A 19,687-nucleotide genomic window follows, 5' to 3' on the forward strand; every position below is an offset into this window, starting at 1 on the left:
ATAAAGCGAAAATGCGATAAACGGTAAGCAAAACAAAAAACTGTAGGATTTTTTTGCTACAGTTTTTCGTACAGTTTTTTTGCTCACCGTTTATCGTATTTTCGTTTTATTTCTTATATTATTTTCACCTAATGCCACCGAGTATGAGATAATGTAACACGGTAATTGAGAACTTACGTAAAAATTACAATGAAAATGCGTAAATCAACGAAATACGGTGAGGGCTTTGACGGTGACGGTGAGCATTTTACTGTCAATGTGATTCTGCCCTAATTCCCCTAAAAGTATCTTGGCTAAAATAAAAGTGTGACTGTTTTTCTCTTTTATTTCGAAATATTGTAAACTTGTACTGAGAAGCATTTATTAATAGATATCTTAAATTAAAAAAATAATAACAACCTGATAATAGACTTGTTGATGAAAGTTTGGAAAAATGACATTAGGTGCCTTTCACTTGTCCAATAATTAGTTTTTAAAAGCGTTTTATTCCTGGAATTATTCAAATTTCATAACATAAACCGGGTTATTCGTACAAAATTGGAATTTAAAAAAACACTCTTCTGACACAGGTTAAGGGGTGCTCAGCGCTAAGGCTTTCATTAACACTCGGTTATAGACATTATTTTAGGCCTTATCGTTAAGATCTAATTGATAGACCCTAAATAAGGAGTAGTTCTTTCTACTTACATTAATGAATCAGAGTTTACAATTATCTCATCTTTAATAAACTTCCCCAGTTCTCCCTACAATGCTACGATTTCGATTAAAAACGGCCTCATTTAAATGAGCTCAAATAATTTTCTCATGATAACTTGTGATTGATATCCTAGAATTGAGTTAAAAATAATTATATTCCAAGACAAGTCCAAGGTTAGTATTAAAAGAACATTTATGGGAAATGCAATAAATTTTAAAATTGCCCTTTTACCTCAATGTACAATGAAAGTGTAAAAGTGATGCGATTTTTTTTAATTCGAAAACGAAGGTTTCACTGTAAGAAAAATGCATTGGGAATCTTTATGTGGTTGGGATTATAAAAAGTACATATTGCAATATGTACCACCTCATTCACAAAATTTGAGGGAAAAAAACCTGAGACTTTTCTTTCTACAGTCAATTAGAAATCACTTCTAACGAGGACATTCAGAGGTATTTGGACAAAATCATCAAAGAGTATAACAATTTTTTTAGGGCTATGTTATTGTGAATGGTCAAGTGAAAAGTAGATTAATTGAACAAAGTCTAGAGGCATTTGGTCTGGGAGAGTTTCCAATACGCGCTAATTACTAACAAGATTGCCTCAATAAACAAACCCGTATTTCAATTACCATCTACGCACTCTTTTATGCTATATAAATTAATGCAAAGGGTCATTTTCCTATGTAAGTTATACAAGTGAATAGGAAATTTTTTTTATTGAAGAAAATCTTGAAGGACAAGAAAATGCAGTAAATTTTTGGCTGACTCCTGATGTGATACATTAAAATGAATGGTTGTAACATTTCAGAAAGAAAGTTCATGACATTTAAAAATGGATATTTTTTTGCTCATTCCAGAAATTACTCCTAACCATGGCTATTTTCCTCACTATTTTCCCTGCTTTTTCTCTCTTTTTAATAATTTGCTATATGATATGTTTGTGCCAGTCATAAAAAAAAACCCTCAAGAGCTATCAAAGGTAGATTTTATTGCTGGTAAAGAAGTATGTGATTTGTTTCTACTTTTGTATCTATATATCTTTAGTGGTAAATTGAAATGGTATATATGTTTCAGTGATGCACCCCATATTATTGAGAATAGCATGAGAAGGGGTGGTTTAATACTGGAAAAGTGGTATTTATAGAAATTCAATTGCTCTATGAACACTATACACATGCTATTTGATGCAGTGTAAATTTCTCGGAATTTCAGCGCAAAACCCACCCCAACACTTGAATACCAAAAGTCAAAACTCAACACATACTATTCACTCTTCTTCACTTCGGATTAATACCATTTGCATTAGAAAGCTTTCAAGATATTTGATTTTCAATATTTTCCAATATCATTTGATGTCTTTATGAGTTAATTGATATGTTGTCATTAAGCATAGACCCTACACAGGGGACGGAATAAATCAGTTTTCTTACTCAAACAAATTCTCCAACTTTACTAGTATAAGATGCAAAAAAATTGATATTCCACGTGAAATAATTTAAAAAAAAAATGGTACTTATAAAATAAAGAACCCTCATTTACAGGTCGCCTGAAAAGTTCACTTAGCGGACAAGAAAGAAAATTAATTTTTATTCTTTTAAGTGGTCCTCTTATGATTTTAATGCACTAGGCCCAATGATTCTCCTATACATTTCTATAACATGGCGAAAATGTATTATTCAAAGGTCTTGCTATCGTTTCTTCATTTGATTTAAGGGGGCAGCCTGAGTTACATAGCCAAATCCTAGAAGTTTTTAGCGATTCTTTTTGAAGGAGAAGGAAAATCTTAGGCTTCATGAAATTTTCGATATATTTTTATACATTTTTCAAGTGCTCAAATTAGTTTTTTCTAAAAAAAAATAATACTAATCGGCGAACTAATGAAACGTTTACTATAGCGTCTCGTCCCAGCATCCCATTGCATTGGCGGGAAATCTACAGCTCGTAATTCTTGAGAAGAAAAAATCTAAAATGTTTTCAATTTTCATAAGTGTATTATGTAAAATAAGGTAAAGTACCCTATGTCGACCACTTAAGGATAGTTTTTGCGAAAAACTATAAAAAAAACAGTTATAGTAAGGTGGGGTAACTGGATCGTTTTCCGAAGAGTGCTACTTAAACGCTGGTTTTTAGACTGATGAAATTCTTTTTTTACTTCTTCTATATCCATAGAATTTATCACTGTTTCATTCAGAAAAAAATAATATTAAAAAAATATCAAAAATATTAAAGAAAATTTATAAAATAATGATAATACTGAAATAAGTCAGTATGCACTAACTGGGTCGACTTTTCGCTAATTCACTTTAAAACCTGAAATTAAATTGAAACCCAACTTACTGGTAGACTTAAGGAACGAATCGAGAGGCGGTTGACTCAAGGATACTTTAGCTTACGAACTTTTCTTAAAGGTTTTTCATAAAGTGCATTGCATATTATGAGAGTAAATTGACTTTAATACGCCGTGAAAGATATTAAAAACATTTTTTCAAGTATACCATATAGGTTCAACTAGAAGAGAATTTAATTACTGACAGAATAAGCCTTTATTAATTTTATTCGGTTTATTCCTTTAATTTTTCCCGCCAATTCGAAGGAAGTATCAAAATGTGAAGTCGAGAAAACACGTTTAAAACTTTTGACTGTTCGCCTTAACACTTGCAAATCTGCTCAGTGTTCTTTGCTTTCGTCTTTGTAGCTTCGGAAATATTTCGAAATTGCTTCTGATTTTTTGTGGTGTAGTTTTAGATAGTTTCGATCACTCAGAATAAGAAACAAATAACTCGCAGTAGGCAAATTTTACAGGAGAGTGATTCGAAGCTGAGATTTTACATGCAGAGTATAGGATTTTTGAGATGTAAAATCTCCATAACTTTGAAAATAATTATTTTTCAAGGGAAGATAATTATTTTCACAGGGAAGGTAAAGGGTATAAAGAAGTATCCAAAAAGAGAATAAAACGAATTTTGTAAAAAATCGAGTTGTTCGACTTATATTCTGAGTCGTCGGTTTATCTATCAATTTAAACAATAAAAAATGTAGACTACTTTTGATCTTGTAATTATTGAGGTTATTTAAACTTAAATTGTTGGCCGTAGAGGTTACGGGGAAATTTCTTCATGTTTTATGCAATTCGAAATGGCACTCTATTTGCACAAATAGACGTTAATGTTCCAAGAATTCAAACCCACATTCGAATTTTAAAAATAAATCTTCGCACAAGGTTTAATATTTACTACAGCAAGGTAAACATAAGACACATTTTGATACTCGAAACACTTCGAAATTCTATCAAGAAGCACCTTGAGAACTTCGCAGATGAAACAAGAAATAAAATTTAAATGTATTTGCTGGGCTTTTAAAACCGATTTTCGAAGATTTTAAACTTTAGCTGTGAATGAAGCAAATCAAAGTTTTATCTCACGATTTTTATGTTCAAATTATCTGAAAGTTTAAATAAATATTCAAAATTTTTATACTCTATACAAGATAGTAAATTAACGAGCATATACTGGAAATAAAGCTCAATACCATTTTACAGAATCTTTTAAGCTTTATTCCCTTTGAAACACATTATTCATTTTAAGATTCTTTTCACCAGAAAAATTCCACAAAGATTTCACAGTTATTTTTAAAGTTACATAGTAATTTAATTGCTTTTTAGCAGAAAGCAACTGAACTAATTTATAGATTGTTAAGAATCTCACCTAAACCTATGAGTTCTCTGGAATATAGGCTTATATGGGCTTCAGACCTAAGGCTTAGCCATATGGCTTAACTGTTATAATTTCTCATCAATCAAGACATTTTAGAAAATTTTGCTTAGGATTTTATTTATTGAGGACATTGAGGACAAATGACATACTAGATTTTGAAATATAAATAAAATTAGTTGCCATTTACGACTTTGAGACCTTTAGGAACTGGACTAAACCTGTAGTATAAAGACCATTTTAAAGCACAAATAGCCACAGGATGATTCTCGCGAGAAACATTAAATCCGTAAAATTTGGCGGTGAAACGTTCTTGAGACTGGAGATTTGACCTTATTCACGAAGGTTCTCAATTTCTAAATTGCAAGCAGTAACACAGCATTTTACCATTTTAAAGACCTAATTGCTTTTATTAAACCTTCCTAAATTAGGAATTTCTTCAAACAACCTGCCTATTTCGAATTCATTAGAGTTGAGCCTTGCAGCTAAACCTCAAGCCTGAATCCAGTAAAAAAAAGCCAGGTTAAGAAAATTATTCAAAAAGCCTTTAATCTATGATCCAGCACTCTCAGTGTAAAAATAGTTTGGGTAATATATTTTTCCCTGCCAAATTTTCCTAACTCAATTTATTCTCAAGGATCAGGCTGAGTTTATTTGAGGCTGTGCTCTGAACTATATTTATAATTTTTGGAAATGATCAATACTTCAAAGCTTCAATAAATTAGCAGTGTTGGATAAAAATAGATTTTGGTCGGTTTATAAATTAAACGAAATTTATGATTTCCTTTGCTAAATTAATATTCAAAAATAATTTTCCCTGAAAAATAATCACAGAATTTTTAGTAAATAGAAAAAAATTATATTCATTGAATACTGAATATAGAATTCCTTATAAGAGAATCAAAACTTTTACTGAAAGTTGGATGGATAATAAAATAGAAACCTTTATGAGCGAGGGTATGAGAGAAACATTTTTATAAATTAGTCAATAATAATTATTTAATAATGAGGCAACCAATGGCAAACAATTGTAACACTTGAAATTAAATGCATTTAATTGTATAAAAATATTGTGTCTTGCGATTGTGATTATGTGAAAAATAATAAAATGGAGCCTTTTATTTAGGGTCCTGAATATACTAAATTTATATAAACAAAATTGGCGTTATATTTTAAAAATTTATTTACAAAATTTTAAAATTAAGAAAAATTATTTTCTTTTTAAAAACTTTAGAAACTTCGAAACTTAAGTGCGATGAAAATTGATTGAACCAAACAGATTAAGTAATATTTTTACTATCGTCCTACCCGTAATCAGTCCTGCCCTATGTTAAATTCTATTCTAACTATGGTCCAGCCTTCCCTTTCTCGATTTTTTTTCAGCTTCATCATGGAAAATTCCGGCAAAACCCTCACTTTGTTCTTCTCTTGTGTTTTTCAAAAGAATTATAGCTTTAAGGTGAAAATACTGTCTACGAGTCTACAGACCTCAAGGATATTAGAAAATTCAATCAAATCCTCTCGAAAAACTCTTTAAGGACTATTAATGGTTTTGACTATGGAAATTCCATGGATTTTTCTTCCTATAGGTGAACCCTGTTAAGGTTCGCTTATAGGGTTTTACTTCTTAATGTTCCCGTATAAAAAGAGCTTCAGCATCATTGAAATAGTTTCTTTTTGACATTTCCACTTTACTCTGTTGTTACTCCTTCCAAATGTTCAAAGAAACTCCTTCTCTGTGAAAATCTCCCGATAACAAATTCATCTTTTCGAAAGGAGGAGGGGCCAAAAATTAGGAAAACAACAAATTCGTTAATTTTGCTGCTTTCTGTTATGTTTTTTTGTTTCTCTTGCGAATTAATTACATTCAATTTTGACTTTGTTTTTTGCACATTATTTACAAACTAAAAATCAATTTGTTGTTCTTTTTCATTTGAATTTCTCGATATATTTTTTAACTTAAATGATGAAATTTTTATGAATTAAAAAATTGTTTTCTGTTTTTTTTTTTAATCATTCTATTCTTTTCAAACAGAGAGAGAAGGGGACGGTGATAGAAGTGCCTAAGCTTTGAAACTTTGTGCATCAAACTCATTAAGGTAAAGGCCCTGTATGGCCAGTTCCTCAACTCGGCCAGTGGAATTATTAAATCAATTTCTTAACGTTTTATAGTCAATTTTAATTAAATATTCACTAAATTGCATTATGTTTAATACAATAGGCCTTATAATGTTAAATTAGTTAGACAATATTATGGTAATTCTAACTAAATTGAATAAATAATCCCACTGACAGAGGTGAGGAACCGACCGACTTCAGGGCCTTTACCTTATATTCTTGCCTTCTATTTTTTTAAGTTTATTTTCTTTTCTTTATTTTGTAATTGAGCCACAATGAGGAAGCTCTTAGAGGAAGAATTTCGTTTAAAAACAGTGATGGTAGATTGCTAATCAAATCTTTTAATCCCTTTTAATTTGCTCTAGCATGAAAATGATTAGGATAAATGGAACAGATTCGGTCAAATCGGTTGAATCCAATTTTAAGAGGAAGCCTACAGATTTTCAACAGAATTTCTACAGAACCACTATACGAAGCCAGAGAATGTGCGAAGCCTGAAACTCTTTCCCTAAACGGGATATTACATTTAAAAAAAATATATATATATAATCACGTTTTAATAAAATATCGTGTTATATTTAATAATAATGCAGAAAAAAACATACTGCTTAAGAATCGGTCAAGAGTTGAACTTTGGACAAAGGAAACACGGATTTTGTCCAGGACTTATCCTCCTTTATTACTACACAAACACTTGTTTGTGCAGTAATAAAGGAGGATATGTCCAGGTCAAAATCCGTGTTTCCTTTGTCCAAAAAAATCATATTTCATATTGTAACAAAATTGGCCGATTTAGCATACGATAACCGTTTTGTTTTGGAGGTTGAAATCAACGCTAAGACGGCGATGGCCTCAAAGCAGGATGACTAGTACATGACTAGGGAAAAGTACTCTCCCTTAGTGTGTTCGTGCCTTCGAATAATGTGAATTTCTTTTATTTTTCCTAAGAGAATTACACATATAGTCAAGTGCGCTAATCCGGGCGCTTCGCTATCTGGATCGTTTATGACTAATCCACTTAAATAAAGTAATATTTCTATTTTAAAAAAAATATTTCTATTAATGAATAATATTTTTATTTTCGTGTGCGTAATATAGTCACTACAGTGACATAACATAACTATTCAAAAGTTCGAGAAAAAGCAAAAATAATATTTTTATCCATTAAATTAGTGAATGAGATCGACTCATTTCAATCTTGTGTCAGTTGGGTTCTTCACTAAAAATTTTCTACCAGTGATATTTTCGCTAATGACAGCCGGTTGATTGAGAACATTTATTGTTTTATCCTTGTGAAAAAAGTATTTTAAATCCAAAGGTTTAATTAAAAGTGAATTTGCGAAAAGGCGACTCAGTTAGTGCATACTGACTTATTTCAGTATTATCATTATTTTATAAATTTTCTTTAATATTTTTGATATATTTTTATATTATGTTTCTGAATGAAAGAGTGAATAATTCTATGGTTTTAGAAGAAGTAAAAAAGAAGTAAAAAATAAAAAAAAACCCGCATGGGGGGTGGGAAAGATCAAGAATGAGATGAAATAAATTTAATTCAATTCAATTTCATCAGTCCAAAAACAAGCGTTTAAGTTTAAGTTAAGTAGCGTTTAAGTTTCTACGGAAAACGATCCAGTTACCTCACCTTACTATAATTATAAATAATTGATAATAAAATCTAATAGGGTAATTGTGCCAAATTTCGGCCAGCTTACAATTTCGGCCACATTTTTTTGTTCCTCGAATTTCCATGAATTTTTAGGTTTTACATAGGGTAAGTGTGCCAAATTTCGGCCAGCTTCTAATTTCGGCCACTTTGAGTGTAATTTCGGCCATGCAAATAAATTAATTAAAATTATGTATGTTATCTTCGAATAGTTAATGAATTCATTTTGCTTTCAAATATTTATTCATTTTAGGATGTATTAACACAAAGATCGTTAAATTTTAGGTATAATTTGAATTTAAATTGCGTTGTAAAAACTCAGTGTGGAAAGAGTCTTACAAAAAATGTGACAGATCGATTGTGTTTCTAGCAGTGTTGTGATTTGTGGTGAAGTGCAAAAGGTTTTCCTTCGGTGTTTTTTTCATGAAAATTGACTAGTTTTCATTAAAGATTGATTCTGTTTATGTTAATAGTGAATCAATCTTAAAATTTCGGATAAAATTTCCCAGCTGGATCCTGTATTTCGCGTAAAAAAGTATATACTTTGTGAGCGTCTCTACGGTGAGGTAGTGTTGCCTATTTCGGCCACACCTTTTGCTTTCCTAAATTTCTTATTAATTTTATGTTTTCTTTTCAATTTCTGAATTCTACAATGTCCAGAGAAAAAACCATCGCTTCTATGAAAAAGATGATGTGAAAAAGTCATTGGAAGAGTTCAGGAAGTGCAAATTGCTACGGGAATCTGCGCGTAAATTTGAGATGCTACTCTTCAGGTGTTTAGGGCAAATTACACGGAAGATCTCTGGGCTTGTGGGTCATATAAACGTATTAAATTAAATATTAAACTTGTTCCGTTTGACGTTTTGAAATTTTCTATCCGTTGCGTCACAAAATGTGGTCAGAAGAAAGGTGGCCGAAATTTCACACAAAGTGGCCGAAATACTACCCAAAGCAATGTCCATATTTTTATTAATATTTCAATATTTTAGGAAGTGATTTAAAGAAAACAAAAATGATAAACTAGTCTTGAAGGTTCCACACAACCCTCCCGAAAAGGAAGTAACAAAAAATATCAATATGAATTAAAAATATTGCATTTAAAACTTAGGACTTCGGTGCTTACATGCAACTATGCCGAAATTTGGCACACTTACCCTACTCTAGAGATTATACAATGCAAAAGAATAACAAAAAATGTAGATTCGACAAACAAGATGACGTGAAAAAGATATTGGAAAAATTCCCGAAGAGCAAGAAACTATGAGAATGAAGGTGGCCGAAATAGGGCACCAAATATTCCTCAAATATTCTTCATATAACCACCAAATATTCTTCATATTCCTTTAAGTTCCTGGATACATTTTTTGAAAAATCAGGACAGGTTCTTTAAAGGAATATGAGAAAAATTTGAAGTGTTCAAGGCCAGAGTGTTCGCGAAGCCTGAAAGTCTTCCCCTACTGAGTTAATCTAAAACCGCATGGTAAAGTTTATGATTACAATCACAATGTCACTTGTTAATCGAATTTTTAAAAAAAAATCCATTATCGTCAATTTAAAATTTCAATAACTTGAATTGATAAAATAATCAAAAGAGATAGAAAAGCACTTCATTTGAGGATATCAATACGATGAAGTTACTTAAAAGATTTCACTTATTCAGTCTCGTCAAGAATCAATTCGTCTTTGGTGCCATCTCAACGTGAGATATAAATATAATTGTCTTTTAAAATAAATTAATTGACATTGCAAAGAGTATTTAAAGCTAACTTGCCATTGATATCTGGAGTTGCAACAACATCTTCAAAAGCCACCAACAGAAGAGGAATTAACAGAAAATTCATCATTTGATATTTCAACCGGATAATTTCTGTCAGATGTTATTCAGATGTGCTTGGAGTATGTCCACAAACTACACATTAATTTGCAAACTATCATTAAACTCCGTACACTTGAAAGCTGATGATGCCAGCGGGCAAGAAAAAAAAAGTCACCTGAACTACCCCTTTCAATTTTTGAGTATTTCCCAACGAAAGTTCATTCACTAACTGAATCTCAAAATTAATAAACAGTCACGGTGAACCCCTCGCGTGGTGCTTTGGCCAAAATCGCATGCGCCACTTTCGTGTTTTAACCGATAAAACATTTCAATTCACACAGTTTTTCCTTTTTCCTCAGGCTATGATGAAAAAAAAAACAAGAAAAGTAACTCTCTCACTAGAGAGATCATTTCTAATTCCACCCCTTAATAACATAATTGGCCATATTCCCACTTCTGAAATGTGGGCAAAATTGCAGAGACTGAGAAAAAAAAGAATTGCACAGCAAAATCCCTTCAAAAGTATCAATTATTCATGGGGTTTCTTACAAGAATGTCTTTGTCTTCATCACCCCCAAACCCATTCTTGAGGCAAATGATTGAATGATTTAAAATGGAAATTACCAATTAATTTGCTAACAATATGATTCCTTTTCATCTCTCACTCCTTCCCCATGAAATCGATTATGATTTCATAATTCAATTTACACCGTAAATAATATCCTGAGGCACTTTCTCCATGGCACTGAAATCTTCTTAGCAAATCAGTCTTTTATTTTAGGAATGTTACCCAAATACTTTTCAGTCCGTGAAGAAAAGCCGAAAAAGCTCATGAGAATACAAGCAAGAAACGAACAAATAGCAAATACAAATTCAAATGATTCAAACAATCATGAGCTAATTAGAGGGACCAACGGAACGGAAGATAGCAATGTCAGCATTCCAAGAAACTCTTTTTATTGTCTCATTCCACCCAGGATTTTCCATTACCAAAAAACTTTCCACTTGGCCCTACAATTGCTGGAAGAAGCAAAGAGTACACTTTCATCCTCCCTCTCCATCAACAATTGGCAATTAAAAACCGGTAATTAGTGAGAATTTTCTCTACAATTGATTATTAAATCCATCTTATTGAAAATTGCTAAGGAAAACTTGCCATTTATCTCAAAGAATGTTTGCGAACTTTTTCTACTAGAGCTGGGGAGCGGATTTTCCAGCTTGAATTAATGCAAAATATACCAATGGATGAGATACAAAAATCAATTCCTAAATATGAACGTTTAGAACGTGGTAAAATTTACTAAGTCCTTTAGGTCAATTTTCCGCCAAAAATTCCCCAACAAAGCAATTTGAGAACATCTTAAATTAAGAGATATGTAAAAGCGGGAAATGAAAAGCTCTGTGAGCATCCCCTTCTGAGCCAAGGAGAGGGAGAGATACAAAAAGTTTAGAACAGGAAAAACTCTATCAAAGCTTCAAACGATTTGCACAGAAACCCAGTTTTAGAACAAGGAAAATTCTGTGTCTCGAATAAATTTTAATGAGCTTTTGGAGCTTTTTCTCCATACATATTTAAATATGTAGGGTCTATTCGTATTACAGGAATCTTTTAGCAAACACTTCTCTCAATTCTGAGAATTGAAAAATTAACGTCACAATGCAAAATAGTTAATGTTAATAAAAGATTATCTCTTTTGAATGGAAGATTAAACAGTATAAAAGCTCATCATAAAATTATCAGTATTTAAGGAGACGTGGGGCAAATATTGAAAAACAAACGATTTTTTTCATCAATTTCCAGAAACCCTGAGATATTTTACTGCTCGAACTCAAAAAGAGAGCAGTTATATAATCGATTTTTTTTTCAACTTGTCACCGTCCTAGAGCTTAAACAGTAAGGGATATTAAATTCCGGTTTTCGGTGACCCCCAATAAAAAACGATATCTCTAGACGCTTTTCTTCATTTTTCCCTCCACTCCCTCCAACCCCTCCAAATCCATGTTTTTTTGGTTTCTTTCGAAAACGTCTCATACGATTTCTTTAGTCGAAACTTACCTATGACCTAAACAAATCGCCATCTTGGATTTTGAAGGCCAAAAGTCAAACCAATTTGGAGGGCTTATTTTTAACCCAATTTTGTTAAATTTGGATTTTTTGAAAAAGTCTTGAAATTTCCAACCCGATTGCATCGGTCGCAATCGGTATTTAATCGGCTAGGTACTTGCAAGTGACCAATCTTTTTAAAATGTTCTTTTTTCTGTCCATTAGTGACTCGTATTTACATTTTTTGTTTGTCTATATGCTTGTAACTCATGCCAGAACATTCTAAAATGATCATTTATTTACCAATTTTTGATTTTCAAATGCTTTTGTGATTTATGAATCAATTTGATCTCTAATAAGATCAGTAAGCACCAAAAAATTATCCAAAAAATTAATTCACGGAGTGCGCTATCTCGTGAGTTCGAGTATTCTACAAAGCTGGGACGCTTTGCCATCTCTATTTTTGATTAGTATAAATCATTTTCCTTTGTCTGAAAAGGCAATGTTCTTTTTGGACAGTTTTTAAAAAAATTATTTTCTAAAATTTCTCAAAAATGGTGTGGCAAATATTTGTAGGCATAGGGTAATGCCTAACGCACAATAACTTTTGTTTAGTAAACATGTTTTTGACATTTTAATGAAAGTGAATGAGATCTAGATCTAGTCGTCTCGTTCATTCTCATGGGAAATTTTGAAAACATGTTTACAAACAAAAGTTATTGTGCGCTAGTCATAATGATCAACGCACAATAAGTTTTGTTTTGTAAACATAAAATCTAGATCTAGTCATCTCGCTTACTCTTATAAAAAATGTTGAAAACATGTTTACAAACAAAAAGTTATTATGCGCTGGGCATAATTTAAACATTTTAATTACTTCTATTATAGATTTTCATAAATAAAAGAAACATCAGGTTCTGTTGATTTACATATCGATAGCATTTTCACGATTTAAGTGGCACTTTTGGCATTTGGATATTTTGAGGTAGTAGCCATGACAATTAATTTTACTTTATTTTATACTCATTGCGATAGGTTCTCAATTCGTATAGTTCGTGACTTATCGATCAGTTCTGAAAATTATGCTTTGTCCGGATATGAGTTTCGATCTGTTACTCATTTTTTTCTCACACCCCCCCCCCCCTCAAACATATACCGGGCACCACTCGCCTTAGCATATCTTTTCATCTTAGGCGATATCTGAGAAATGACATCACGTTGTTTGCCCATCTGTGCATTTGTATGTCTGTCCGTCTGGCCGTTAACATGTCTAGAGCCCAAACGGTTATAGATAGAGACTTGGGACCTTCATAGGATCCCCCATAATTTAACCATGGGACCATTAACATGCCCATCATTCCCCCACATGTTCTCTTCCCTTCCACCTCTCATTGTAGGATAATGTTTTAGAGATTGTCCCGGTGGTCATTTCATCTTTATACGAAAATCCCGTTGAATCATTCCTAATAACGGTTTTTCAAGGTCAACGTTTAGCAAAGCTCTAGAGAACGCATTTCTCAACCGAATGGTGTCATATTTGGACTTGATAGAAAGATCTTGATATTTCTGACAACTCTAAATTGATTTCAATCGATTATGAATCGATAATGTACCGTTTTTTAAAATATAGTTTAGGAAGCTGCATAAAGTTCACTAAAGGTACATTTTTCGCCAAATTCATCTTGTTTTTAGTAAATAAATTGTCAGACCTTCTCCAGAAATGTGCATAATATATCTGAATATTTTTAAATTATTTTATTTTATTCAACTTTATAAAACATAACTAAAAGGAATTTCTAGAATCTTGAGGAAAAACTTGAATATTTTCAGCAAAACATTATTTTTCTAGGAATTCGTCAGTCTTATTCTCTGTAAACGCCACTATTACGCTTAAAATTCCTGGGAATTTGACTCAAAATTTTCAAAAATGTGACAAATTGTATCAAACAATTCGAAGATGTTTTTGAAAATTAAGAGAAATTGATTGCTGATTCTTATTTATCATCTTTTTATCTGATTTGTGTGCAGCGCATATTATGCAAGTGTATTTTTTTACTTGGCACCATCCAAAACTCCGAAAAGATGAAATTCAGGAAAGCCAAAATCCAGAATACCCTAATCCCAAAAGGGCCAAAATCCCAAATGGTCAATATCCTGAAAAGGATGAAATTATACATAGCATGATGTGTGGAATAATTTTTCAAAGTACAGAAAACTTCCCTTTGCCTCCGATAAGCACGAGTCTAGTCGTGGGATTAAATACAGTATTAAAAATTCGGAATATCGGCCCTTTCGGGATTTTCGCCCTTGCGGAATTTTGGCCCTTCCGGAATTTTGGATTTCAGGATCTTGGTTTTTCGAGATCTTGCCTTGCAGGATTTTGACCCATTCGGAATTTAAAACGGGGCCCTTTTTACTGATGTTTTTAAGGATATATTGAAAACGTTGCGTATAACAACAAATAGGGCTGTGAAAAATCTTCAGTATAAACTTTTTGAAATAAAATCAGATTCTGGAAGAGCATAAAATGTTCTAATTGTGTAATAAAGGAAAAATCTAAAACTCCTCAATGTACCACAAAAATCGCGGAAGTGCGATATTATCTATATGGAAAACGTAGTCCTAATCAGCTATAAGAAATTCTGGGGTAGTGTCCCTATTTGAATTTGTCTCACTGTAGGTATTCCTTTATTAATTGTAACAGAATTTATGACTGAGCTGCCGAAGAGGGTTGAATATAAGTTAATCAGTGCAGTTTTTTAATGGAATGTCTTTTGGTATTTTTTCGAAATTTTAATTTGTATGAAAGTAGAGTAAAGTGATACAATTTGGACAAAGTGTTACAAGTTGGACAAGTAGCCGGTACAAGTTTGGACAAGAATTTTTTCTTGTAAAATACAGTACAATTTTTTTTTAATTACATGGAATCAAATTTTAACACTAAAGCATTAAAAATATACAAATAAAATAAAGTACTAAATTTATCAAGTCAAAAAGCCCTGTCCAACTTGTACCATTTTACCCTATTTTGGGAGAAAAACTTATCGAAAAATAGTAAAATGGATAACGTATTTGTGGTAAGCAAATCCGGTTTATTCTGGATAATAACACTTATTCATACATTTTGGAAAATAGTTTAGTTAAAAATTGATATATTATCCTCTAAGGAAAATCTTCACAAAAGAACTCAAAATTTCAGTCTACATTTTCTAAAATTCCTTAAAAGTTAGAGAGTTTTAGTAGTTCATGTTGGCAGTTAAATCAAATTTTTAAAATTTTTAATTTGGCCATAGGTTTCCCCTTATTGATCGAATTCTTTTTTTTACTGAAAAGATTTGTCAAAACTTTCAAGCTGATATTTGTTTTTTTTTATTCAATTCAACTATTTAAATATATTTTATAAAAGGCTTCAGCAGGCTTGGATAGTATTTTGGTACAACTGAAGAGCAATTCTGTAAGTGTCTGATGATGTCATACGACAATTTTTTTATTTTTTTAATATGGTAAAATTGGAAAAAAAGATCGAAAATCCAATACATATCATGGTTACTAAAAACTTTTTTAGAGCTCCTTGCAATATCTATTCGATGTTCACTGGGGTTAAATACTGTCCTTCTGCCAAATTTGCCACGAAAATTTGCTATATGACATTGTCATAGGGTCGAATGAGCACCTTTTCGACATGGAACCCCTATTCACACTTTACTCAAAATGTTGAAATTTATTTAATAGATCTAATAAAATATAAGTAATATGTCGTTTTTTCATTAATATACGTTTTTCGATAAGGATAAGTGTTCAAATTTCTTATTCCAAATAGTACAGAGTAGTGTGTTAATAGGTGTTCCTTTCACCCTATTATTACAGAATCCCCCTTATTGGTCAGTGAAAATGAAGAAATTATGAACCATATTCGCACTTTCGGTTTAATTTAAGAGGATTTATTGGGATTTAATGATCACTCTCTAGCTACTTTTTACTGAATAATATTGAATTTTTCACACTGATTGAAATTGTATATTCATTTTGACAAATGACCTTATATAATCATCATATTAAATCCTGTATTAAACAGTTAAAGTCGACCACTTGTCAGTAATATTAGTAATTATTTATTGTTAATTACAAATACTTTATTATTTATAAACATAGAATTGGTACTAATTAAAACAAAAATTAAATGTCCATATGGTAAGTCTCATTATTTGATGACAGAATATATTTGCTTATTAATGCGAGCAGAAATACAAATATTATATTTTTTTGCAATAAATTTTTTTAATCTAGGATAAATTGTTTTGACAGCAAAAATTCCGTACATTTCAAACAGGGTTATATGAATTCTTTCTATTTAGAAGTATACCGAAACTTTAATAAAAATCATCTTTACAAAAACGGGTTTTTCATTTATTATAAATAATATATAAGATGATTGTAGGACAAGTGAAAAACTCTTTCTAATTCTCTTTGCCAAAAAAAAAAAATGAAACTCTCACTGCTTTTAAAGTTCTAATTGAGTTCTGATCAATTATGAATTTTTGCTGACCAAATTTAACTTTTCAATTATAATATTGTGTACAGTCCCGAGTCCCGAATCCCGAATGTTATAGAATAATTGAAAAAAAAAGGAACGACATCTCACTGTTGAAATTGTAAGTGTGATATGGGAAATTTAAACAATTTAGACATCTGTTCACAAACTTTACCCAATTTGGAATATTTAGGTCAATCCCTTGAATTGTTACTTTCAATTTCAATTAAAGTGTATTAAAAACAGTTTATTTTTGAAAGCAATGTTTTTATTCTTGAAGTATTACTGCAAAAAAAAAATACATATTCCCCATTAAATTCAACTTGTTGGAAATTTCCTTCAAGAGCTTGTACATTTGAAACCTTCCAAGAATTCCCTTCTTCATGAATTTCTACATAATCTTGTCCGAGAAATTGCAATTACGTACTTTTCTCAGTATCTTCTTTGCATGAATTCTTACATTGGATTCTGTTACTTTTGTGAAGTATCTTGTTACTTCTATATTTAGTTCCTCGTCTCAATTTTCAAATGTTCATATTTTGTAAGAACTAGTTCATTTGAACAAAAATCTTTCAAATACTGTAAATGTCGCTTTTAGTTAAATGCACTTGTGTTCCTGCCTGGTGATATTTCTTCAAATACCATCCTTAATAAAACTTCTTTTGCAACTGACGAATGGGATGTTTTAGGGTGTTCCCATTTGGGAGGTTTATTGTGAGTAAATTTCCTCGGACGCACCAGCATTTGGGAGACACCATGTGAGTGATATATGGTCAAAGAGCAAGATTTAAGGTGTGTTTAAAGAAGAGAATAATGCCGTAATAAAAGACGAGGGGTTAGACCGCATTTGCTAGAGGCCAAAATATCATTTCCATACCCTCACTATAAACTCAATTACACTATACCTACGTGAAAATTCTCTTTGGCTCTCTCTCGCTCACTCACAATGAACCAACCAAGGGGTAAGTCAGTCCAAACTCTCATTACCAAGGGTTTCTCTACCTTCAGTTTCGAGAAACTACTTGGCGGTTTTCCGCTAGAGGGAGTTTAAAGCATTTCATGGTATACAAATGAAATTGCTTATATGGTAACTCCGCTAACTCTATTGGCGGCATTACTTATGGTCAGTCTATACTTTTGGCCACTTCGTAGATATTCTCAATTTTTTCCCCCAAATTAATTTCGAAGAACCACAAAATTAGGAATATTTGATGTGCTATTATTATATGAAACTTTTGAACTGATTTATTTTTATATTTCGGTAGAATTTTAATTATTTTGTGGGAATTATTTCACTGATGCGGCAGACGGTCAAATATACGTCAAATCGTTAAGAAATTTATTAACGATCTCATAATTTTTAATGACTAAATTTTATATCTTCAATCAAAAATATTTAGTACTATTTTTAAAAACTTGTTTTCTTAGTAACCATATTTTCTTTTTACACTTTATTTTGATGATTTTTTAAACAAAAAATGTAAAATAAAGACAAGGCCATAAGTTATGACTTATTTGATAAGATTATTAACTTGTGGCCACAGAATTTGACGTGTGGCGCCCTCACAGATATTTGGTTTAGCGAGTTGACAGTTGTGTTATTTTGATTCAATAAATTTGAGTTTTCTGGCAAAACCTGCATTTTGTTGTAAATAACCGAACTTTTTCTCTTATATCCCTCTTAGGGTAATGCAAAATACGAAAAAAACCCTATTATTGAACTCAAAGGATGCAAGAAGTATTGAGAAGCATTGAGTATGGAGTGATCACGATAAGTATTCCAGTCATTTCAACTGTACCCCAATCCCCACACAAACTCTGCATTAAAATCTCCGGAAATTCTTCGGGAGAAACATTTGATCACGGATGCTTTCATAGTCCTCAAAAGAGAAAAAAACAGAGGATGATATTCTGAGGTAGGTTCTTCATGCAACCAAACGTGGCTATTCATTCACGAAAGACGGGTCGGATTACTGGTCACTGTGCGCAGAATCAATGTTAGTAGTCTGCTACTATTATGAGTAAAATGTTTGAAAAACTATGAAAAACTTGTTAAGAAAAAAATTAAAAACATATGAAAGTGTTTAAAATGCTTTTCTTTTCTTTTCTAACAAAATTATTTTATTCTAAGTTTGTTTTATATCATTTAAAATTGTGGCCATAAGTTATTCCACGAATGGCCATAAGTACGTTAAAGAGGCCACAAGTTATGAATTTTACATGGTTGGGAAAACTACATATTATCCGGGGTTTCAGGAATTTTCCTAGGAAATTCATTTGAATATATCGAAAGAAACTACATGAAAGAAATTACTCTTAAAATTTTGCTTTAATTGGTCAAAAAGATCAACAGCTATAGGCAGATATGTCCTTAATGTGGTCATAAATGATGCCTGCACCCTAATTGCATTTTAAATTTGAACTGCGGGAACTGTGATTAATTTAGGATACCACATAGATGCCCTGCAGTCAGGTATCCATTATGCATCCAAAACTTACTATCCATTTCTGAAAGCCAAGATAATAAAGCCAGCCCACTTTCCGGACAAGTGACACAGAGCTCTCCGATATTTGGGCCTGCGATAGCCGGCTTTCTAATATTCGGGTGAGCAGGTGTCAAAACACGAGAAATTTAAAAATTCCCCTTCTCTCATGGATTTCTATCTCTCATTTTCGGTCCCAATCAACTGAATATCAAAGAGCTCAGTGTATTAGGAAATGTATTAAAATTAGAAAGATAGATAGATTTATTGTCATCAATGCTCTTCTGGAGAAATGGTTTGCTATACATAGTACTTTCATAATCAAAATTGAAAATATTTTTCTGCAGCCACCGCCGTCTAAGCCTTGGTTACTACCCTACTCAAGAGTAAAAACAGTGGAAAACTCTTTCTCAGGTTGTATATGCCATACATTTTAATTACCTAAAAAATGTCGACTTTAGTAGAAAAACTCCCTATAACTAAATCACCTAATATGAGGGGAACAAAGAAGGAACCTCCACCACATGTATTTCGAACTAATCTTTAAAGCTAAATCGGTGTTCCTGGACAATCCTTGGGGATTGACTAATTCTTCCACCACGAGGCACTCGACTTGAATA

General features: G+C 31.8%; 1 protein-coding gene across 2 annotated transcripts in view; it reads right to left on the bottom strand.

Annotated features, from left to right (window-relative positions):
• The window catches only part of LOC129809283 (neurotrimin-like), an 80,760-nt gene that overhangs the window by 59,288 nt on the left and 1,785 nt on the right, over positions 1 to 19,687 (bottom strand). Inside the window, exon 1 of one of the 2 annotated variants that reach the window (XM_055859115.1) lies at positions 9,965 to 10,312. The exons of the other annotated variant lie outside the window; for it this stretch is intronic. Coding sequence (XP_055715090.1) covers positions 9,965 to 10,037 — 73 coding nt within the window. The 5' untranslated portion in view covers positions 10,038 to 10,312. Of the gene's footprint in view, positions 1 to 9,964; positions 10,313 to 19,687 lie in introns of those variants that run through there. 2 annotated transcript variants of the gene reach the window in all.

The sequence above is a fragment of the Phlebotomus papatasi genome, unplaced genomic scaffold (assembly GCF_024763615.1).
Source record: "Phlebotomus papatasi isolate M1 unplaced genomic scaffold, Ppap_2.1 HiC_scaffold_56, whole genome shotgun sequence".
In the NCBI taxonomy this organism is placed as follows: Eukaryota; Metazoa; Arthropoda; class Insecta; order Diptera; family Psychodidae; genus Phlebotomus; species Phlebotomus papatasi.